A 24,730-nucleotide genomic window follows, 5' to 3' on the forward strand; every position below is an offset into this window, starting at 1 on the left:
CAATGGAACACAAAAAGATGTTAGGACAGACATCCTCAGTCACCATTCACTTCCACTGAATTGGATTCAGTTTCAAGACCTGTACTAACTCTAAAGCTAATGCTGAGGTTTTCCCAAACACTTTCAATCAAGTCTGTTTCTACTATTCAATGGAGAGACTATCAAAAAAATGGACACCTGTTCTTCAGGGCTTTTTATTACTTCACAGAGTGCCTGATCACAAATCAATCTGTAGATGTGCATCTGTGCTGCACATTCATGGACATCCTGGGGGTTTTATAAATCAAAATGTTCAGGTGTGACCATTTACACTGAAACTTCTCATGGGATTTCATAAGCATATTGTAGATGTTAATTTTAAAGGGATAGTTAACCCAAAAATTGTTCTCTCATCATTTACTCACCCTTATGACAATCTTCTTCTTTTGTTTTTGGCCATTTTCATTCTTCGTGCATATTGCCCCCTACTGGGTAGGGAGGAGAATTTGTTAAGGGAGTAATTATAGACTGGTAAAGAACTTGATGCTTTGCTCTCTCTCTCTCTCTCTCTCTCTCTCTCTCGTGCTCCTCAGCTGTTGAATCGGAAGGACAAAGCCACATTTGAGAAGTTGGAGTATCTGATGTCTAAAGAAGACAACTATAAACGCTTGAGAGATTACATCAGCAGCCAGAGCATGACATCTTGCATCCCATATCTGGGTATTGTTTCCCTTGCTTTCTCACAAACATATATACACACACCCTTGTGTGATGTTTTCGTATCTATTGTTCTTAATATACATTAAGATAATTGTTGGGTTATCAAAACATGCACATACTCATACACATCTCCATTACATGCATTTCTGTTGCAAAGGGTCATTCATATAAAACTCTTATATAGGACTGGTATGTTTGTTAGCTCTTGTGCCCTGTATGTTTGTGTCTGAGTTACATCATCATTTGAACGCTGCCCCAGTCCTGTTTAATTCAGGGCTTTAAGAGCGCAGACAGGCAAAAGTTATTGATTTATGAGTCCTCCCTCTCTTAGCCAATGGGAGAAGAGATCCTGAGCCATTGGCTGCAAAAATGCATTGGTTAAAGTGAAATCCTTTTTTCCTTCACTTTTTTTTTAACTGGCAGCACAAACGGTGTTGAGAGAATTTATTTTGAGTAGTGAAAAAAATATACCAATTTGACACTGTTTTACTTTATTTATTTGACATTCATAAACTCAAGCTTCACTATTATAAAGAGTTTTTTCTTTCTCTGAACAAGTGTCCGCTTTCTCATCTCCCTCTTGCTTCATTCTCTTTTATGTGTTTATGTTCCTACGATTGATTTATTTAGAGCATTTTTTGGCAGAGTGCAAAAAGTTCTATGGAAGAATCTTTCTCCCATCCTCACTATCTTTTTGTCTTTCTCTCTCTCTTCTACTTTTTTACTTAGTGATAGGATGAATATTCTCTCATCATTTACTCCCCCTCATGCCATCCCATATGTGCATGACTTACTTTCTTCTGCTGAACACAAGATTTTTAGAAGAATATTTCAGCTCTGTAGGTCCTCAAAATGCAAGTGAATGGTGACCAGAATTTGTAAGGTCCAAAAATCAAATAATTGCAGCATAAAAGTCATCCATACAACTGCAGTGGTTAAATCCATGTCTTCAGAAGTGATATGATAGGTGTGCGTGTGAAAAGTTTTACTATTCATCTCCACCTTTGACCAGCCCTGACCAGTAGGTGGCGATATGCACAAAGAATGTGAACCACTAAAAGGAAAGTACTTAAATATCAATCTGTTCCTTACCCACACCTATCATATTGCTTCTGAAGACATGGATTTAACCACTGTAGTTGTATGGATGACTTTAATACTGCATTTATGTGATTTTTGGAGCGTCACAGGTCTGGTCACAATTCACTTGCATTGTATGGACCTACAGAGAGGAGATATTCAGAAGAAAGACACATCTGGGATGGCATGAGGGTGAGTAAATAAGAGAATTAAAATTTTTGGGTGAACTAACTTCAAGAGCCTTGGAATTCCATTCAAAAGGACGATAAGGTTTAAATAAACAGAAACCAATCATTCGGGAGAAGCGTGTCATTACGCACACCGTTGCGGTAGATGTCTTTCCTCATATCTCTGTTTTTAAGAGACAGATAAGTGTTTGCGGAAGGCTGAGTTCAGGTTTTGTTTTTCAAGTGAAAATCAGAATTGTAATTTTGTGGCTTTTAGTCCACGTTTTGAGCTTTGAGGTCATCTGTATGCCGGTGTACTCCTAAAATGTGACTTTAAACAGATATGCGCATTTAAAATTTACAGTCTTACGCTTAGAAAATGGACCAAAAATATTGATGACTAATTTAGCATCCATGGGCATGTCCAAATTTATGTCCAATCAAATTATCTGGAATGAGAATGTCCCCTCCCCTTAATACCACCTACATGTGTCTAACAATAGCAAGTATCAAATCTTGATTTTGCTTGGCTGCAGTGGAAACTGAAGGGTATTGGCTGTTTGAAAATAAAGAACAAGACCTTCGAGATGTCCCATCCCAACTTCCAGTTTCAATAGGAAATACATCCACACAGGATATAAATCTCACTCGGCAGTCAATTTCATGTTAGGCTTTAAGGGTACGCCATTCTTTTAAATGTACTGGATGTGTGTGCGTGCAACATACTGTGTTTGATATGCTGCTGGAGGACTTCCAGGTTCCTTGGAAGGCAGATAGGAAAATACTGCTCTCTTGTACAACATGAAGTCTGAAAACCATTAAAGAACTGCCAATCACTCTTCTTGACAATTTGAGAGCAAAAGAGAGAGGAGGAGGAATGTGAGGCAAAGAACTGGAGGATCTGATGTTCTCTGACTTGGCCGTAATACTCAAAGTCTAAGAGATGCTTTTTGACCTGCTGGATGTTCTTTCACCATTGTCTGTCTCTCTTCCTGTTTTTCCCACTTAGATGCCTGCAGAACCAATGTTTCACCTGTCATTTTTATGTTTTCTTTTTTTTAATAATTATTATTTATAATTATTTGTTGTTGCACATTTTAGGGTTAGGATTTTGTCAACTCTTAGCTCCAATTATTAAAAATGTCCTACACTGTTTGTGCTATGAATATGTATCATGCAGCATGTTGAGGAGGGGTGTGATATAACATCAGACCAGATCAGGGTGAAAAAAATCTATGCTTTGAGAGAGATTTTTTGGTTTGGGTAAGTCAGAAACAACCCAGAACACTCTAGCAACACTAGCATGTGTATATCATTGCACTTAAAGCCACTCAGAACTTCAACATTGTCCAATTTTAGAAAGGACCTCACTGGGGTTATGATATTTCCAGCTGCACTAAATATTCTCTCATTCAACAAAATTACCAGTACTGACATAATGTATTGGGTTATTTAAATTTTTTATTCCGATGTAAAAGACGAGATGGAAAATAATACGCATTGTACGGCTAATTAAACAATTCTACTTAAAACGTACTGTTGACGAATATATGACGTGAAATATATAACACTGCAAGATATTACCAATGCACTAACAATGTTTTATTTAGAAGAAGAAAAACCTTGTTGGAAAAAAAACTTCATAATACTTTGAGAATTGCATCATCTGAGCTGCCGGAGTTAAAAGGCTGAACAATAATAAACTGAAACTAATCAGCTATATCAACAACATAAATATAATATTTATAATATCTTCAAAGAAAATGAAGCGAAGGCACAGCTGAACTTAAACAAGTTGGCAGCTAAATGCCTAACTTGCGCTGTGAATAGGCCGGTGCTGTAACAATGCGCTATGTGGCGCAAAATCCTAAAATAAATACGTTTAAATATTTAAAAAAAAATGAAAATTAATAAATCTCTAGCATTAAGAGTCTAAAACACAGTAACTAAGCATCCAAGACTTACTCACAGTTCAGTTCACAATCCTTAAAACTAAGCCTGAATCAAGAAAAGTTAGGATTTTTATTATTATTGTACATTTTTCAAGAAATATGCAAAATTGTGCCTTTCCTTTAAAATGAAGCTAAAATGACTGTACTTAAATGTGCTAAATGATCCATCATAGAAATACTGGGACTAAAAATCATCCCAGAACAGGAAAGTGGTGACATTAAATGGAAATATTAGCTTATAATTCTGCTTACTGGAAATACATTATGTTAGATACATATGCCGCTAACACACTGTCACTGATAACTTGCATTTAAAATATTTTTATTAAAATTGTATTTTTCGAACATTAAAAATATTGTCTCTGATTACATCTAAATGTTCTTGATGTTACTGTATTCAATAATAGCATATCTTTAGTCAGGATAAAAAGACAGGGGTTATGTAACCACACAGAAAATATACTGTTTGGTTTGGTTTGGTTTGGTTTTATTTGACTATAAAATGTTAATGAATCACAACTCATTTGTCACATATTTCCATTGTAGTCCTTGATGTTACATAACATAGATGACATTCCTGGCGATAAGTACACTGTCATTGATAGTAGAGGTCGACCGATAACCAAGTTGGGCAGTATATGCCGATAGTTGATTTAATCAACCGATGGTTTTTAAAATTGATACTGAATGAAAAAATAACACAAAGTAAAATAGTGCTGAACTTTATATGTATTGTACTTTTTTAAATGAAATAAATATATAAATACTAATATATATGAACTAATATTCTAATTTTAATGTCAGGTGATTTTTAAATTGACGTTGTTTCCTTAGTCCACAAGAGGGCGCAATAAATACATAAACCAATCAATGCCTTTATATTATTGCATAGAACATTCCTATCCTGACTTTTAAGAAAAAGAGCATTTCATTTCCAACTAATGTGCATAATCTAAATAATTACAAGTTTTAGTCAGTCCATATTCTCAAATGTTAAGTTAAAAGTAAAATGAGGAGAGAAACGCTTCAGACTCTTCAAACGCAACAGACTGGATCCGAATGAGAGGATCTCGAGACACACATTTCCAATTTGAACATCTTTCCTGACAAAGCATTCAACAACTCATTGCTTAATGTGAGAAACAATTATAAGAGAGCAAGACGCAATGGCCAAAGATCTCCACCAACTGTAAGGGGCTGTTCACATCGAACACTTATGCAACCATCCCCTTGAAAAATAAGTACTAAAATAAACTGGAGCTCTTTTGTTGATTATTCTATGTACCATATTAAGTCTAAGGTGTACTGCTCTACATTCATCTGGCAACCAACCAAGATGTTCAAAATGGGTTTCATCCACACGAGTGAAAGGCTGAATCCCCAAAAATTTTGGTCATCGCATTAACCTTGCGAAGAACTTTCATGGCCATTCTTACTCCAATTAAGCTTTTATCAAGAACACAACCAAGATAATTGACTGAGGTTCTATTTGAAATTACATAGTCGCCGACCATTACAGCCTGCTCAGTGGCCTTATGCAGTTTATATTTAGAGCCAAATAATATTTATTCCGTTTTGCCTAAATGCAGTAAAGGTTTATTTTCTGAAAGCCAATCTCTTACCTTAAGTTCCTCATCTAGTTTCTCCTATATCTTACAAGCATCCTTATCTGAAACCAATATTGCAGAATCATCAGCATATAAAAACAAATGACAATCACAAGCAGCTTGCATAACATTTATATATATATATATATATCACAAAAACAAAAGAGGACCTAGTACACTTCCCTGGGGAACTCCATTATTTACAGGTTTTGCCTCTGAAAGAATCCCACCAACTTGTACCCTCTGAGCCCTCCCAGTGAGATAAGAAATCAACCATGCAATCACTGTAATCGAAAACCAATAACACTTTTATATAAAAGTATTGAGTGGTTTACGGTTTCAAAGGCTTTTTGAAGGTCCAAGTGAGAGATTAACAGTATATGTAATAGTTTGCGCAATAGTATCTGCAGCATATCTTTAAAACCTAGCTGGAATGCTCTCTTCCAGTTGCTTCAGTCACTTCTTTTTAACATTCTAGTAATCTCGTCTACTGTAACTTTGATGAAAGTTAACGTAAATAGAAGCTCTTAACAAAATCATTCCCATCAATTCCCTTACTTGGAAGAAGCCTATCTACTAATCAGCAATGGATGAGATGTTAGCAACTTTGCTTTTATCAAATTCTATCTTTCCATCAATATAGCTATTTTTGATCAACTAGATTTCAATTTACCATCTAATTAATCTTATCAATATTCTACACAATGATTTTGTATCCTCCTTGTTTACTTTTAATTGTTCAGTGATAAAGATACTCTTTGCTTCCCTTACACTTTTCTGTACTAAATTTCTGAGTGCTTTAAATTGATCATAATCCACTAAATTCTTAGTTCTCCTATAAATCGATAGGGCCTTAATTCTATAGTTTCCTAGTGAGTTTGTAACTATTTGAGTCAGATTGACTAAAGTTGGTATGCACTTAGTATGCAGCATTTCAGCGCAAAACCCTGCAACTTATTCACATAACACCTGCAGTCCAACTGAATCATATCCACTGGTATAGCGCTGCACAGTGTACATTTAAATTTAGTCATTGTCATTCTTTTCGCTGAAAACATGCCTCCTGTCTAAGCAAATGAAGCCCATTATATGGTCCTGGCGCACAAATGTGATCAATGTTTGACTGACACAATTAATGTGGCATTATTATCACTCATGGAAATTCATTTCAGTAATCACTGCAGCAGTAATGTACCAAATGATATTCAAATAATGCAGAAGAGTTTTGGAACCTGGGCCAATATCCAGATGTGTGGGGTAGTCGAGTGCACTTTTAGTATTTTAAAGGGGACATGACATGCCTTTTTGTTTATTTGAATATGTTATTGAGGCTCACTTATATTATTAGTAAAGTTTGTTGCACAAAAAACAAGTCATATATTTGTAAAAACATTTCAACCCTCAGTCTGACCCTTTGTCAGAAACGCTCAGTTTTGGTGCTGCTTTTCCTTTAAGACTTTAAAGTAAACACCCACTGTTATGATTGTCTCTCTGCTCTTGACTGATCTGCCATCTCACTGCTTACCGCTGCTGGGTGGGACTTCGGAAGTAATAAGGAAAAGTAGGCATAGATGTGTTGTTGTGGAGGCGGCCAGATGCAAATATCTAACACAGTGTGACATCACAATGTGGAGGAAGTAGGGAACGGGTCGTTTTGGCAGCTTGGTTTCAGAAATGCTCTTTTTGCTTTGAGGAGGAAGTTTTGAGTTCTGAAACTTGCAGTATGTTTCTATAGTACAATGACTGACCTCTTTCACATAAAAAGATTTATTCTTCATGTAATGACCCCTTTAAAGTACAATTCAGGTGCCAGGATCACAATGGTTGAGCAATGCTGTACAGTTTCAGTAAAGATTGCCAGATCGTTGAAGTCTGCTGCATCCTTCACAATTAAGCACTCAGAACTGGTTCACAAGCTGGGCAATTGCCCCATGCGAATTTAGATCAGCACTAATTTAGTGGGTGTTTGAGCTGTTATTTGATATGGATAATTATTTTAATGACTATTAAAATAATTTAAAAAAATGCAGACAACATGTGCAAATAAAAAAAGCTTAATTAATTATCAGATAAGGCCTGCCTTTTGTCTTTTCATTGCTGCCGTAGCGATCAGAGATACTGATTTGTAGTTTATGAAAAAGCCTAGGCGGGGTTACGCTCTGAGCAGATCCAGACAGTTTCATCAGAGTTTGAATGTGAAAAACAGACTGTAAGGATATTGAGAGGAAGGAGGAGGATCGGGTCAGGTCCAAATAGTTTGTGTGTTTCGTAGAAACAGGATTTCCCCACTGAAGGCTTAACTGGAGCAGAATGTGCTGAGGTGGCAGAGAATCAGATGCAAGCTTCCAGCTGGACATACGCAGGTGTGTGGGGGTGTATGAGTGAGTGAACACGCTCATGGGACGGAGTGATTTTGTGTGTGTAACCTGACTTTCCCTGGCTAAACTGCTGTAATGTATTGGCATTCCACTGGAGTGGATGTTGACAGGTGCTTGATTCTCCCTCCAGCCATCCGACAAACACAAAACACACACACATTTGCACTACTAGCACCCCCTGCAAAGGCAAGCTCTGGAACTTGGAACTCTCATCAATTTACACACACGTACATAAGCACACATGTAAAAGTCACACAGTGTCAGGTAATACTGTTGTAGTCCGGTGTTCCCCAAACATTTATTTTTCTCATGTAACCCCACATCCCCATCAGTAAGACTCAAGGACAACTTCATCAACACCAGGCATAAAATACGCTCCTTATTGACTCAACATAATACTTAAGCTAAATATGTTAATTGCGATTATTTTAGGCAGATATTATTTGCACCCCAACCATGGTGCAAATGATGGTAGATATTAATTGCACCCTGGTGCAAATTGTGTCAGATACTATTTTCACCCATTTTTAAATACTAACATACAGTAAATGGGCATCACTGCAGTGTATTTGTTTATTTAGAGTATCACAGATACACTACATTAACCCCTAAACCTAACCTTAACCTTCCCTTAGAAAAAATTATTTTGGTTTTACTGTAACCATGGTATTTTTTTTTTTTTTTACATTTACAGGAACCTCAGAATTAACCATGGTTACTATATAACCACCATATTGGTTAATTGCATTAAAACTATGGTTTCTGACAAAGAAAAAATATGGTTACAATAATATTTCTATAGTAATACAGTGATCGAGCACAAGACGCGGGAATGAGTGCGATTGACGGACCACGCCTCTGGATCAAACCCTTCTCTGCACTCCTCAACATTCACTGTGATGAAATCAACCTTTCTATTCATTTTTATATATTATTTTAAGTAGTATTAACAAAAATATTTTGTGGAAACAGGAAATCGGATGGGAAAAATAGTGGGACAGAACGCAGATTCGGACTGCGGTCGCTAGGACAACACTACACATTATCACTCCGTCTTTACACCCCACACCACTGCAGCGACATCTATTGTTCAGTTTGTTGTATATTTCTATGGTTCCACCAGACTATTGGGGTGCCAATAGCTGCACTGTGTGGCAGATGCTATTTACACGGGGTGCAAATAAACACTCTATTTTAACATTTGACAGCCCTATTTGAATTTTATGTCACAGTTTCTGTTTTATAGGTTTAACAAAGCAAAATCTAAATCTATCCCTAGTAGCACTGGGAAGACTGTTGATTAGTAATGGTAAAAAAAATCCATCATCGATGGATTTTAATGCATCGATCGAACAATGAAATTTAATGCATCGATTAAGAAATTTAACAATCGCTTATAAGTACTATAGCAATACCCGATGTGTTACGAATACATTTATTATCCAAAATACAGTATTGTTCCTGAAATATTTTTAGTTGTCAAATTACGAATCATACCAAAATCATCTAATCAAACCGCAGTTGCGACTAGTGTTAATTTTCACACATTGTTGTCTTGTGAATAAAATGTCCTTAACATTTGGTGTGCTATCATGTCACATTCATTAATGTTAGTCCATTTTACTCATACCTCAAACTGTAAAAGACCAAACTTTAAATATTAAAATACTATTTTTCTTATCTTTTCGTCATCATCATGATGCATCTCTTTGTCCTTCGTCAACCAAGATTTGCGGCAGTAATTTGTTAGCGAAATTAACAGTGGTTGCGACCAAATTTGACATTTCTGGACGCATTGCATCATTTTGTGAAAAATAATCATCAAATATAATTTTTGTCGGTGCAAAAATTCTGTCATCATTGCTGTTATCACCTAGAAGGATGTTGCATTCTGGGACACATGAACAGTCTTGCCTTGACATTTTAGAAGTTAGGCATCCACTGACCTGTTGTTTTTCGCGTCTCATTAGTATAAATGTTAACATTGATTACATTTTTGATGCTCTCACTGCTTGCTTTGTTCCACCCATGTCAATCCATCCCACAATCCCCACTGCGAGTCTACTGCTCAGTTCCGATAGAGAATGAATCGAAAAAGCCTACTCGCTCTGCACCAGTGGACATGTGCGTTAACAGTGCATGAAGCTACAAAACTTTTACCACTTTCACGGCCTAGGGTTTTAATGCTTGTCACTCTCTGTCCAACTAAAGCTAAAAGCGTTTACAGCTTGATTGTGACTGCATGCACTTTTGTTGTCTGTGTTGATCAGTGTCCTGGGGAAAGATGCATGCTGGAGAAGGAACGGCATGCTCTTTAGAACGTGTGCAGGCCATTCTCAGGAGTGTGTGTGTGTGTGTGTGTGTGTGTGTGTGTGTGTGTGTGTGTGTGTGTGTGTGTGTGTGTGTGTGTGTTTGTCCTCTCAATAGAATTGAATGCTTGGCTGTGAGTGATTGACGACATTCTGAAAGATAGTCCCACTGGGCGATCCGGGAACAGGCATAACTTTTGTGAAATGCTTTTTTGTGGAGATGTAACCAAAGAACTTTATATGGAAAGAGTGTCTTTCTCTCTCTCTCTCTCTTACCGCCATTCATGACTGGACAGCAGAAATGTGGTTTTCATTGTCTCTATGTGCTGTATCCCATCGCAGTCCTCACTTTCATATGTCTGCATACTTTTAACATGAAATCTATTTCTCTCTCTCTCTCACAAACACACACACCTCTCTCTCACACTCACACACACTGCTCATATTGCAGAAAAAGCTGTTGTGTAATTGAACGTACAGCTGTGACTTCATATAAGATGTGTGAAAAATTGGTCCTGATGTTCAGTCAGACTTTAAGACGCTATCTGAGCATTGCTATGAGTGGAGAGCATTTTAAACAAAATTTCATTTTGTTAGTACCTAAATTACTTTTACCATGAGTGGGCAAGTCTATTAACTCCTATGTCAGTGGAGTACATCAGCATTTACAGAGGGGAATGTGTTTATGGTGTGTTTATTTGTCCTTGTCTGTAAGAGAGGACAAGCCTTAGTTATTGTCTATAATGCAAGCACCAAAGTATTTAAAAGTGAAAGCAATGGTTGTTCATTAAAACACATTGTTTGTCCTGTAACAACTATAGGTAAATGTGCCAAAATGGCACCTTATGGCAAATTTTAAATAGCAAATTTAATTTGCAATGTTTTACAGTGTCGTTATTGGTGGTAACTTTATTAGAGGGGGCCGGTAACTTGTGTCAATGCCATTACAGGGTTATATAGTCAGTCAGTCACAGGGCTCAACACTGTATAGAGCAGATTAGAAAGTGTACACACAGGACGTTTTTGTGTTAAAAAAAAAATATTAAAATGGTTAGAGCAGAACTGAACAGAATATAATGTGAGGTCTAAAGACACGTTTTTAAAACTATTTTTATCTTGCTGTCTTAACCTTAACGTTCATGCCATGAGACACTTCAAAAACAGGAAGACCTAATGCACAACATATCCGTCTGATGCATATGTACACTACCAGTCAAAAGTTTAGACACACCTACTCATTAATTATTTTTTTTTCTCCCCAATTTGGAATGCCCAAATCCCAATGTGCTCTATGTCCTCGTGGTGGCGTAGTGACTCTTAGTTGCCTCAGCATCTGAGACGTCAGTCCGTGTGTCTTATCACGTGGCTTGTTGAGCGTGTTACCTTGGAGACTTTGTGCATGTGGAGGACAACACTACCCACCGCGGCATTCTGGTACAACTCGACACGTGCCCCACCAAGAACAAGAACCACACATTATAGCGACCACCAGGAGGTTTCCCCGTGTGATTCTACCCTCCCTAGCAACCGGGCCAATTTGGTTGCTTAGGAGACCTGGCTGGATTCACTCAGCACACCCTGGATTCGATCTTGCAACTCCAGGGGTGGTAGTCAGTGCCTTTACTCACTGAGCTTTACTCACTTTACTCACCCACCACACCTACTCATTCTTTGAGAATAATAGTGAAGTCATCAATTAACAAATGGAAGTTATGCAATGAACAAAATGTTTAACAAATCAAAGTATCTTATTTTTATCTTCCTCAAAGTCACCACTATAGTTTACAGCTCTGCACACTCAAGTCTTTCAACCAATTGGAGGTATCCACCTGAAATACTTTTAAACAGTATTGAAGGAGTTCCCGTGTATGCTGGACACATACTGCCTCCCTCTCCTTCACTGTCAAGTCCAAAAAAAAAATCTGATAAAATCATAATAATAATAAAATAACATTGATAACACTTTACAATAAAGTTCTATTAGTTAATATTACATTAGCAAATGCATTAGGTGTCACGTTAATATATACGACTTTTGGTGTTAAAAATATTCTAGGACCAGAGACTATTTAGCAGAGATGGGCCACTTCTATTAAAATGAATTGTAGAAAATGGAATGCCCAGCCAAGGAGCTCTCAGCACCCAATGGTCAATTGATGTAGAAAGGAAGTCCTGCCTTACAGGTTGAAGAGCCAATCACCTTATAGATACAGACATAGCCTGTTAATCAACTCAAATGTGTATTCGCATCAGCTAAACAAACCAGGAAAATTGAGTTTTTAGCGTAATATGAGGTGAAGAAGCACAATTTATTATTCCAATGTTGTCAGATTTTATTGCTAATTCAAAATATGTTTTTTGATCGTAATCTTAACCAACCATTTTTTAGATTTCTGCATTTCCCCATTCAAGTAGATTGGAGTTGCACTGTCATGACTGGAAATAGCCTCCCGAGAGTGTTCCAAAGATGGCCGACATTGGACTGACTTGCTTGAAAGACTTTGACTAGTATGTTAAATTTAATATTTAACCAAGAATTTTAAGTGCTGTAAAAGTTTAGTAAATTCATGTTAACTGATGTAGTTTACTAATGTTACCAAATACAAAGTTGTTGTGAAGTGTTTCAGTAACATTTTAGTTTTGTAGTTAAGACACACATAGCGAGATTTTATATTTGCACAACTCAAGCATTTATGCATAAGTGCTTGGATCAAATGGTTTTAAAATTATGAAATATAAATTCAATCATGTGTGTCCAGACTTTTTGACTAGTAGTGCAGATATACCCCAAAAAAATAAAAAAAATAACACAATCAGAACTCACTCCATCCCCCAACTTCTCAAGTACATGGCTGATTTTTCCATCAAGTACTCTAGTTGTCAAAAAGACCAAAATAATCACCCTTAGTTGAAATATTCTTCCTGTGGGTAAATGTATACATCACAAAAGCATATCACATCATAATCAAGGATAAATAGATGTTTGGAGGGTTATATCTGTCATAAATACAAATCACTATAAATAACAAATGAAAAAGGGTGGATTGGAGGTGAGTCCTTAAATTATAAACAAACAAATACAAACATGAAGAATATTTACAGACCAACATCACACCTAAAAGCCGTTGGTGCCTGGCGAACAGTACGGCCCAGTGCCAGTCCTTATTGTTACAGATACACGTCAGTAAAGAGTATACGGCAAAGGTGTTGCCAGTAGTGGATATCTGATTTGTTGAGGAGATCTTTGATTAAAAGTCTTTATTTGAGGCATTGATGTCCTCAGTCCAAGCTATGAGGATGAGTAAGAGTCAGAAGAAATGGGACAGCAGTGAGGATGAAGGGTTTGCAATGAAAAAGAATATGAAAAAGAGAATGTTGATGAAGATCCTTAAAAGAACATGGAAGAGATGAAGAAGAGCAGGGGATGCTGATGTTGACCATCTCCTAGTCAGACTTTGACCAAGAGTTTCTGGGTTTGTCTTCTCTGTGTGGGGATGGACATTTCAAGAGACAAGATGACATTGATGTAAGAGTCGCAGGTCCTTCCACTCCACCGTAAGTAGACTTTCGTGATTTTTATTGGTACTCAGTGCTGTACCAATGATGACTATACTGTTTTACATATCAGTCCTCATAAACGTGAACTTGTGATTATAAATAAGTGCTGAATTGAATTATGAGTACATTCAAGGAATTTAGACTCATTTGGTTGGAATTTAGATTCATTGAGGGTTGTGGTGTCTTGACCTCAGTCTATTGGCCGGATCATCATACGGACCGATTTGAGTGAGTAGAACCCGCCTCCATACTCGGCCCAGAAGATTCCATCCTGGAACTTGCTGCGATACACACCGCCAGAGTACCACACCCCGTTCAGATTTGTTTGACCGCATGCGTTGTACCACCAACCGCCTTTGTGGAAATGAGCACAGTTGCCTGCAGACAGAGAAAGAATGAGATTGTGGAAGGAAAGAAAATTCCAAGGAAAGAAGAAAGGGAATTTAATGTAATGAACCAATATAATAAATCTCTTTAATACATGACAGGACTTTTCACATTAATTTGCTCACGTCTGCACAACACAAAATGTACTCAGGTTCATGTTATGCATTCCTTGGAGTGTCCCCAAGGTCAGAAGACTGCTATTATGCCAGTTAATACCTGACCTGTAAAGGCGTCTTTATCACGGTCTAGTGTCGTGAAGGGTTTTCCGTTGTGGCTGGTGAGTGAGTCTCCAGCATTGCCCTGGTAGGTGCCCAGTCTCATTCTGAAGGCCTCACTCTCAGGTTCCAGGTGAAAACTGCTGTACTCAGCGTACACTTTCTTCCCCACCCAGTCCTCCAACTCCACCAGCAATTTGTAATCTCCCTGCTTGGCCAAGTTAAAAATGTTCTCCAATCCCAGCCAGTGCTCTCCGTCTATGTTTCCAAAGCCTTTCTGTGGGGGAGAAAGATGGAGGGAAGGAGATAGACTGTAATAGAGGCAGACTGTGTGTAACAGAGGAGTTTGGTCTTTTTGCCAATGGAAATAGTTGGAGATTAGCGAGACCGGTGAGTGCTTAATACAAATTTTAGTGTGTATTGTGGTTTGTGTATTCATCCAACTGTGTGCAGTGATTCACAAAGAGAATTTGCATTTATTGCACACCTTTAACTTTGACTTCCAATCCACTCAATCTGGTAAGTGCACACGCTCGACTTTGAGTAAAACAGTGTCACACTATCTGAGCAGTCTCACACACAATTTTTCGGGAACTTGAGAGCTACATTTATAAAGCATAGCTGGATTTGTCCATTGATTTCAGAAGTGTACAAGGGGAAAATAGCCCTATTCAGGCCAATGGTCTTTGAAAATTAATGATTAATGCGCTTTGGGTGTACAAGCCTCCAATATATCATAACTCTATTTCTTTGGTTTCCTAAAGGTGAAATGTCTTTGCCTCTTCAGCAGTCTAAATTTAATCCTAAAGCTGCTCATAAAAAAATCTCATGGAACTTCAGTGCTTTGAATTTGTTTTGACAAATTTGATGGGCATTATTTTGGAATGGATTGCATGCCTTTGTATAATCTAGTAAATAACTGGGTTTGTCTTATTTAGAACCTTATCACACATTCAATATCTTTCATAATTTCACCCATACACACAAGATATGTACAGCAGTTATCTCTAGAAGTTGCCCTGTTTCCCTGTTTATTATCAGATGTTTTAGACTGATTGGAAAATAATTGAGTGCCTTGGTTTTTCGTTGTAGTTGGCCTACACTGGGCTGTGGGTGTGTGATTTTGGCACTTACCTTGTAGTTATCCCAGTTCCTGAAGAAGTTGACTGAACCATCTTTCCTTCGCTGAAAAACAGTCCAGCCTCCATTGTCTAATTTATGCTCGCACCAGGCCTGAATCAGTCCATCACTGCCTTCTGCCTTCAACAGATACATCCCACTGGTAGTATGCCCTGCCTGTCGCACCTGGAAACAGTCTCTGAATGGCCCTGAGGAAGATAGAGTGAAATGTAACTGGGTTTCTTATTAAGAACTGCACAGCTCTCGGCATACATATCTGGATCAAAAAAGTGAAATTGATGAAGATTACTCCCCTAACTGCTGAGCCATTCAAACCTAGTGTTTCCTGAGAAAATCATATTTATTGGGGAAGGGGGGGTTTGGTTGTGTTAGGGAATTGGGGAATTTTCCTCCCCATTGAGTGACACTGTTGTCTTAACTGAATGCACTCCCCAGAGAGTCATCCGAGATCTGCTGGTCCTCTCTTCCCTCACTACTTCTCAACAAGATCTCAATGTCCCAGCAGTCAAATTTGGCTGAAGAATGAATGCCCTGCTCTGTCCTGATGAAGTTACCATGCCCAGGCACCAGCTTAGGACTTGTGTGACTCTCTCTTCCTTTGGTTATTTTCCACTCATTTTTCTTTTTCCTCTTTACCTTGAGCTTAAGCTAAAATCATTATCGGCCAAACATAGGTGAGCCAGAGAGGGAGAAAGAGCGAGAGATTCACATCTGCCCGGGGCCCTTTAGGTGGTATGGTTGGTGTGTTGTATGAGAGGAGGTTTCCTGTGTTGAGAGGAAGTTCTTTAGTAGCTCTCGCTGTGTTGAAAAGGCTGTGTTAACCAGCCAGGTCCCAGTGTGGCCCTGACCGCCTGTCCATGAATGACAGCCTTTGAGCTTACACAGACAGGCATTGTGCCAAATAGCTTTGAGCGGCAGACGTTAGCAGAGTGGTGGAGATGGTGTTTTCTCTGCTTAGGTCCAAGAGGACCCTGAAACATACCTGCATCTTGGAGTTATCCGAAACCACTCACTGAAAAGCTTGTTTTTGTAGAAATAATACATCTTCATCCGCTAAATGTTTTTTGTTGTTTCTGTCACACAAAAAGCATTGCTGTAAAACCCCAGAGTTAGAAGAGTGTTGTGCTATGGTCAGCTGCGGCCGTAATTTTCTGTGTTTCGGTGAAGTGGACTACAGTAAACCTTCATTAGTGGGCAATCATGAGCAAATCAGATCCTATTGAGTTACATCGGCCACATGAGAGACTGTTCTCGTCCCAACTCTGGAGCCATTTGCGGAGCTGCTCAGAGATTTTATCATTGTTTAAGTCTTGGTTTGAGACTGATGATCTGCTGCAATGGCAGTTGAGATCATTTATTGTGAAGTGTGGGTATGTGAGAGAGAAAGTGAATGGAAGAAAGCCAGTACTGGAGTTTTTGTTTGGAGAGGTGCATTGGATGTGATGTTTATATATCTACTTAAGACTTTATCAGTGAAGGCTTAAGTCCAAAACCACCATCTCACACTTAGACATGCCACATGTTTGGTCTGTCTGGTTTGGGGTCACGATCTCCTGATACGGTCAAAGAAATGGAAATATTCTGCATTGTGCTTATGGAGGTTAAGTCATGAGTTAATAGTATGTGGTGATAAGTGAATATGTTTCTCTATTATCTCAAGCTGTTGGTTCTGTTCCAAAACCAAGTGAGCTGCCCCCCTGCATTTTAGGCATCATACTGTAGATGCAAGGTTCCAAACAGGCAGCAAATTTATACTGCCTTTTAAGTTTTCTTGTTTGGCCAAGGCAGCATTGCATGCATATTTCATGGATAAGATAATCCAAAATTTTGTTGTAACTAAAAATGTTCATCCATATCGGAAATTGTTGTGAGGCAAATATTGATTAGTTATCTAATAGAGCATTAAGTCCTTAGCTTGTCAATATTTAAATATCAGACTCTATTGCAATCAACTCTTGAGTTAGTAACATATCTTGTGTTCTTCTCCTGAGGAACTGTATCTATGTTATGCCCAAAAAGATCATTTAAAATCAGTCCCCATGACCTTAGAAGGTAGCTGCCTATGTAGATATAGTAGTTTACAGCGTGGCACCTAAATAAGGGGGGTTGAGAGCGTTCCTGTCCCCATCTGTAGCGATCTCTGGTAGGACCGTTCCGGTTGCTCCCCAATAAAAAAATGGAGCGAACAACTCTCCTGTGGAAGCAGAACAAACTCAGACAAACCTGAATAACAGACAGCATAAAATGCATGCAGATCCATGCAAATTAGTGTTGTCACGGTACCAAAATGTCAGCAGCAATACCAGTAAAATTTCACGGTTCTTTATACCAATTTCGTACGGAGCCCCCGAAGTGACCTGTGCAAAAAAAAAAATCTAAGAGACTTTCGCGTGCGCACGAGAAACTTTCGCGTGCGCACGAGATACTTTCGCGTCGCGCACGAGAAACCATCGCGTGCGCACGAGAAACCTTCGCGTCGCGCACGAGATACTTTCAGCGTCGCGACAGCTACTCAGCGTCGCGCACGAGAAACTTTCGCGTCGCAGCGAGATCTACGCGTCGCGCACGAGATACTATCGCGTGCGCACGGAGCTATACTTCAGCGTGCCCACGAGATACTTTCGCGTCGCGCACGAGATACTATCTGCGTCGCGACGCGAGACTATCTCGTGCGCACGCGCAAGTATCTCGTCGTGCGCACGCTAGTATCTCGCGTGCGCACGCTGAAAGTATCTCGTCGCGACGCGAAAGTTTCTCGTGCGCACGCGAAAGTTTCTCGTGCGCACGCGAAAGTCTCTTAGATTTTTTTTTTGCACAGGTCACTTCGGGGGCTCCGTAATTTCGACATAATTTCTATGTGTGTTTTTTTTTTCTACGTTGTGGCTGATTTATAGATTTTATTTCACAAATCTCCCCTCAAAATTGCTGCATTATAGTCTTTCCCATTCGTTTCCTTTGGCCGGTCAATTTTGACGACAAAGGTAAAACGTTTGCTTTTTTTTTTTTTTTTTAGGACCATTTAAACCTATGGAATCAAGTCAATTTTTTGTATGTTTGTTCAAATAGCAAGTGAGAGCAAAGTCATCTAGTCTTGTACCTATCATATAAAGGAAACCAATTTTATTCAATTGGAAATATGTACTCTGGCAATGGGCTCAATGATGATTTTGATGTTACTGACATCCAACCTGTGCTGTAGTCGCCATGATTTGGGTGCTGCAAACAGCTCATCAAGGATTTGATTTGAGACTGAATTATGTAATTTCAGTCTACTTTTACTAATGTTGTGGTTTTTTTTTTCCGTTTTTTTTTTTTCCTGATTAACACTTTTTTGATTCAGACACATGAAACAGAAAAGCAAACATGTATACACTGAATCAACTTTTAACCCCCATAATTCCCTTTCGCCCTCCCAATCCTCAACAAATGTCCCTGTGGTCCAACTTGAGACTATACACACTAAACATAAATATATGCGACAGCAAAAATATGCTAATTTTATAATGTGCAATTGAACACACCTGATTTTTAATTATTTAATAATTATAGTATTATTATTATTAGTAGTAGTAGTAGTAGTAGTAGTTTTATTATTTTCCAGAACTTTCCAAAACATTTTTTTATTTATTTAATAATTATAGTTTTATTATTATTGATGTTGTTATTATTATTATTATTTTCCTGAACTTTCCAGAACATTTTTTAAGTTAAATTTAATTTCATCATCAAAATGATAATCAATAAATTCTTATAGCTTTAACAAGTGAAAATAGACCTTTTCAACATGTCGTTACATTTCTTTTGCCAAACTTTTATTCAACAGCTGTCTTGCTTGTGATATTTGATTAATTATTATTTTTACATTGAATATAAAATTTTACTATACAGTTGTAATATATTTGTATTCAAGTTATTTTTCCGGATAAAAACTTTGCGGGCCTAGTGTGACTTAAGTCATGTCTGAAATTGCATCTATTTACAATGGCCTGTGAGTCTGACAAATTAATTGTAGGACACAATTTTGGAGTGTTTGTATTTTAGACTACTGGTGTTTGCGTATGTGGTAATTCTGAAATGTTATGTTTAAATGTTATTACTGTGATGCACTTTGGTTAACTGTTATTTTAAATGCGATATAAATAGAGCTGAGCTGAGATTAAAGCACAAATGCTGTGATTTTAATTATAAAAATATATATTTTACATGTGCTGCATGGTTCACAATAGATAAGTGCTCTGCTCTGTCATCATATACAATGTGAATGATTCTCAGTATCTGTGGATTTTCTAGTGGATGAGCGGTCGGATTTATTAAAAGTACACAGCTCTTCCAGAGTAAGATTGCAGCCTATAGCGGTTTAATAAATCACACTAGGACATGTCCCAATTTTAATTTGATTGTCCATTTCAGTGTACAAGGAGTAACAGAGCACATAAAACAGTCGTGTGTCAGTTATACTGTGCGCTGGTATTGTTACATCTTTTTTATTTTAGTATTGACTTGGTATCGAAGTATCAGTACTTTTGACAGGACTAATGCAAATGTAACTCTACTTTGGTGTTGTATAACCACAAGCTGCCTATTAAGATAGAGGTTGAAATGCTGGAGACAAGTAGCAGAGTAAGCCCCTACTTAGCATTGTGTGCCCATACAAAGCAGAGTGAACATGATGTGAAAATAATAAATTACTTGTACAGTATTTTTTTTTACATTTCTGCTCTCCATGATGTTTTTCTCTATATATCTTTTAGTAGTTATACATAATGGGAGTGAGAGTACACTTAATGGGATGTACTTCTGCTTACTTAGAGACACCCCCATGCTCTGTCATTGTCTGATGTCTACCGCTGTTATTTTCAGACATAAAAACAGCTTGTCCCTTTTTTTCTTGTCCCAGAACACTTTATCATGGAAATTGCTTTCATGTTTAGATTTGCTGGCAGAGGCAGCCTCTCTGTACTGTGATGGGGAAAAGGGTTTTTGAGGATTGCTGGGTAAGTGGTTAAAGAGGAAATATTGTAGCTTTTTTCTTTTAATGTTCTTGTTTTCTGTATCTTCTGTGTAACTACTCTTCTCACTGTACAAATGTCATTTTCTTTGGTTATGAAGACTACATATACTGAAGCCAAGTCCAGTTTATAACATTAGTTTCTCCCTGCTTCACTCTTCCCTGGTTGACCATCTTTAATCTTCTTCAGATTTCTCTGGAAGCATTGTTTGCATGTGTGCACTCAGGAATCTGTGAGCTCATTTTTTGTTTTCATGGGCTGCAAGAGAGGATTCCGTAGAAACGGAACAGGATTCTTGGATTTGTCTCAGCAACTTTTGACAATACAGCACGGCACAAGTTGTTCTCGGCTGTGTGTTCATGGTGTCGAGGGAGGAGATCTCACACTTTTTGCCCTATTTCGCACTCTCTTGAGAAATGTATACCACCATCAGAACACATACCACCAGCAGAGAACACTGCAATTGGTGTGTTGTCTTTTAGCATTTTTTTGATAGAGATAGATGAGAAGACAGGAGATTGGTACTTGACACGAGCCAGAATCGAGCTCTCCTTTAACGTATGAGAGCCACTGCTCTTCATATATGTTCCTGGAGGCACACAAATAAAACATTTTATGTCTCCCTGGTTTGAAGTATTAATTTTAGGTCTCTACTAACAAGGTGATGAGTTAAATTAGGTCTCTTAGATTAATAAGGAGACATCTAAGTGGTGTATCGTTCGTGTGCCTCCAGTAACAAGGTTTTGAAATACTAATGTACACTAACTGCTAGACCAGTGTTTCCCAACCTTTTTTGTGCCACGGCACACTTTTTACGACTAAAAAAATTATACGGCACACCACTATCCCACATAGGTTAACCAACATAAATTTTTTTCTTTTTCAAGAACTTCTCCGCCTTAGTAGCTTGTTTACTTGTAATGTTTGAAATTCAGCTATGCAAAAAACAACAAAAAAAATCACTTTGCGTTACACTTTCTCATCGTCCGTCATTTAGACGGACAGGATCGTAAAAATTCCATCACAATCTATTATTACCCATCATTTTAATTTTCATATTTTAATAAGACATTTAATAGGTTTTATTTTCGTTCACATTTTCATTTTTAATCATGAATTTACAGGACGAGCATATAGCTGATTTATTTATTTATGAAGAGAACCGATGAACAACAGACACCACACGAAGCAGATGAATGTGTTTTCCCCCCACAGTGACAGCGGAGGCAACTAAAATATGACCAACGCAATATTACAAAAAAACAAATACGATTAAAATATTAACAAATCACGTCTGCTTCGACTTAAACTGAGCTCGCCTGTGCATAATCAAACGCATCAAGGGAGACTGATGCCGAGGTAATTGTCATTAGAGTTTGTGGCTTTGCCTCGGACAGATGACTTCTCGTGTCAGATTTAATTTGGATGCTGAACCCAGTGTCAAGCATTGCATTGCCCTCCACATGACAAAAGTTGCAGAAAGCATCACAAAGAGGCAATTTTACAATTTGCCGTAAAAAAGCGGGAGGTGTACACAATAAAAAATGAAAACATGTATTTGGAAGAGAAAAATCTTGCAGTTGCCTTGATAGCAGAAATTAATAAAATGACTCGTTTAGGTCGAAGCGTTTGCTTGTTGAATTTAAATTAGTTCAATAACTGGGGTCTCTGATATTCATTTAAGATAAGGTAATATTTAATTAAAATAAATTATGAGACATGCAATGTATCTTCACAAATTTGGACCGTTTTTAAATATTTTTTGTTACTTAGTACTCTCAAAGATATTGTTGGTGAGTCAAAAACATGTGTGTGAAAAACACTTTGGTGTGAAGTCTCTTCATAGACTTCAATGTATTCTGCAGCGCTGACGCGAGTCATGTGATGACCCTTAACGTGTATAAATATCACTCACTTTTGCACATTAATCATTGTTCTTTTCGATTATTGTTTCAAAACGGCGAATTTCTCAGAAAGGTGAGGAGTTTGGATCTCTGAAATTATTATTTTTGTGTTTCATGCATTTATTTATTTTGTGGAATTTTATTATTTTCCACGGCACACCTGACAATCTTTCAAGGCACGCTAGTGTGCCGCGGCACAGTGGTTGGGAAACACTGTGCTAGACCGTGACTTCGACCAGTTATGTAATATTGTACCTTACAGAATTCTGATTATCTGCTATATTTAAGGTAATCTATCTCCCTTGTCACTTACCATCTGAGGTGAAGGTGCCCTGGGGAGGTGGTGGGATCCCCAGGGGGTCGGGCGTTGGGGCATCCATCAGTGATCCCCTTGGAAAAGCTTGGTTGTTGTTGTCTCTCTGAATCTCATTGGTGAAGCGGTTGTTGTTGGTGGGAATGCTCTCTGGCACCACCTGCACCAATGGCGGCGCTGCCGGCAGATCTTGACGCCCATATCCACGGAGACAGCGCTCTTCCATTGCAGCAATAAGCACCGATTGGTTATTGACAGTGGCTGCAAGGCCTGCGAAACGCAACTCCAGCTCTTTGTAGCGGGAGGCTAGGCGGAGCATCTCAGTGGTGACGTTTAGCACACGGTTCTCCAACTGTGCCAGTTCCAGGGAGTTGTCCCTCTTGCGGATGATCTCATGAAGCAGTTGCATGTAGAGCTGCGTCACCCGGGAATTCATGTTACGGGACTCTTTGCGCAAAAGCTTCATTTCATTTACCAAGTTCCCATCCACATCCGCCGCTATTTGAAGCATCTCAATCTCCCTCCGCTGCTTGGATAGGATCTCCCTCACATCAGCAATGTCCATACGGTTCACCCGGTCCTTGTCTGGCTCGGGCCCAGTGGCAGAAGCACAGATCGGACCAGTGATTTTTTGCTGAGGCATCAAGAAAGTGTAAGCACACTTTTTGGGGTCGTCAGCAGGTGCCCGCCGCTGCCGTGATTGCAGAAGTTCATTTCCTGAATAACTCTTACAGAACATGCAGATGGAGAGGCAAAGCATGATGCTCCATGTAATGCTTCTCATGGTTGCCTCTGTAATCACCTCCCCTACCTTTGGATTTCTTCCTCTACTGTTTGACCTTCTCTTCCTCCTCTATCTCTCTCTATCCCTCCAAGGCTTTACCTTTAAGAAGAACACAAACAAGCGTCATTTAGCAATAATGCACACCATAGGTCTGTTGCCCATTTTAAAAATGGATTTTCTCACACTCTGTCCTAAATGGACTTCAGTAAAATAACTAAATGCAACAGTTAGTTAGCTCTCCTTCTTTGAAGAAATCCAGCTTTGTAAGAGACATAACACGAATGTCCTGTGTTTACAAAGCCAGAGGCACTGTTACAAAGTGTTACAAATCACAAGTGCTGAGAGTTAAGTGTGGGGAGTGAGTAATAGAGAGACCATATTAAATACAGGTGGGAAATGGAGCAAAGAGGCAACAGGTCTATTTTTCTCAGCTTTTTGCTTATCTATGCGTTATTATCTCAGCCCTTGATATTCAGTATTACAGGCAGAAGATGTGTGAGTCATGGACAGAGATATAAACACCGCTAATGGAGTCTGAATGGGGTGAAAATAATAGGGTGCTAGAAAGATATATGTGGACAGACCTGGTTTTAATTGATGGAGAACATGATTGTGCTTTTGAGAGTTTTTATGTGTCCGCAGTATGAATGAGCCTTTTGCAGTTTTCAATGGAATGCATTAGTGAAAAGTGTATATTAGCAGTTCAACATGTTACGCAAATTTTGCCGCCCTCACGCTCACAGGCACCCTGGTCTGCTACTCTCTCTCTCATCTCAGACACTTAAATCAAACACACGCACACCCTCGTTTTCATGTCCAGATGATTCACATCCTCCACTAACAAATGCCCATGTCCAGATGCTCCACATCCTCCGCTAACAACTCATCACTCCTCTGATGTCACCACTAGAGCATTTTAAACACTTAGTTTGGACCAAAGCCCTTCTGCCCCCACACCTCCTGCTCTATATCTCACTACCCCTTTCATCATCTCACCAGCAGTGAGGGGATCAAATTCATTGGGACCTTCACATTTCACAGTGCATAAGCCGTGCTAGCGGTGAACTACTGATGCCAAAGTGCCGAATGTTTTCAGTAAAGCACTGAATGTTTGTGTTTTCTTGGGGATGTCAAAGGTACCAGTGCTTTCGTATCAAGTTGATACTAAAATATAAACATATTTAAAGATTAACATAAATATAGTATGTATAAATTAATTATATTTGTC

General features: G+C 38.5%; 2 protein-coding genes across 5 annotated transcripts in view; one reads left to right on the top strand and one right to left on the bottom strand.

The window, feature by feature from the left end:
• LOC127623723 (ras-specific guanine nucleotide-releasing factor RalGPS2-like) overlaps nt 1–24,730 on the top strand; it is a 161,535-nt gene that overhangs the window by 90,493 nt on the left and 46,312 nt on the right. For both annotated transcript variants that reach the window (XM_052098197.1, XM_052098199.1), the window contains exon 9: nt 573–699. In XM_052098197.1, coding sequence (XP_051954157.1) covers nt 573–699 — 127 coding nt within the window. The remainder of the gene's footprint in view (nt 1–572; nt 700–24,730) is intronic.
• LOC127623725 (angiopoietin-related protein 1-like) overlaps nt 10,871–24,730 on the bottom strand; it is a 31,538-nt gene continuing 17,678 nt past the window's right edge. For all 3 annotated transcript variants that reach the window (XM_052098204.1, XM_052098202.1, XM_052098201.1), the window contains 4 exons: nt 22,719–23,601; nt 15,487–15,680; nt 14,359–14,629; nt 10,871–14,128 (listed from right to left, as the gene is read on the bottom strand). In XM_052098204.1, the coding sequence (XP_051954164.1) occupies nt 13,941–14,128; nt 14,359–14,629; nt 15,487–15,680; nt 22,719–23,502 (1,437 nt within the window). In that variant the 5' untranslated portion in view covers nt 23,503–23,601 and the 3' untranslated portion in view covers nt 10,871–13,940. The remainder of the gene's footprint in view (nt 14,129–14,358; nt 14,630–15,486; nt 15,681–22,718; nt 23,602–24,730) is intronic.

This window comes from Xyrauchen texanus, chromosome 30 (genome assembly GCF_025860055.1).
Source record: "Xyrauchen texanus isolate HMW12.3.18 chromosome 30, RBS_HiC_50CHRs, whole genome shotgun sequence".
Taxonomy (NCBI): Eukaryota; Metazoa; Chordata; class Actinopteri; order Cypriniformes; family Catostomidae; genus Xyrauchen; species Xyrauchen texanus.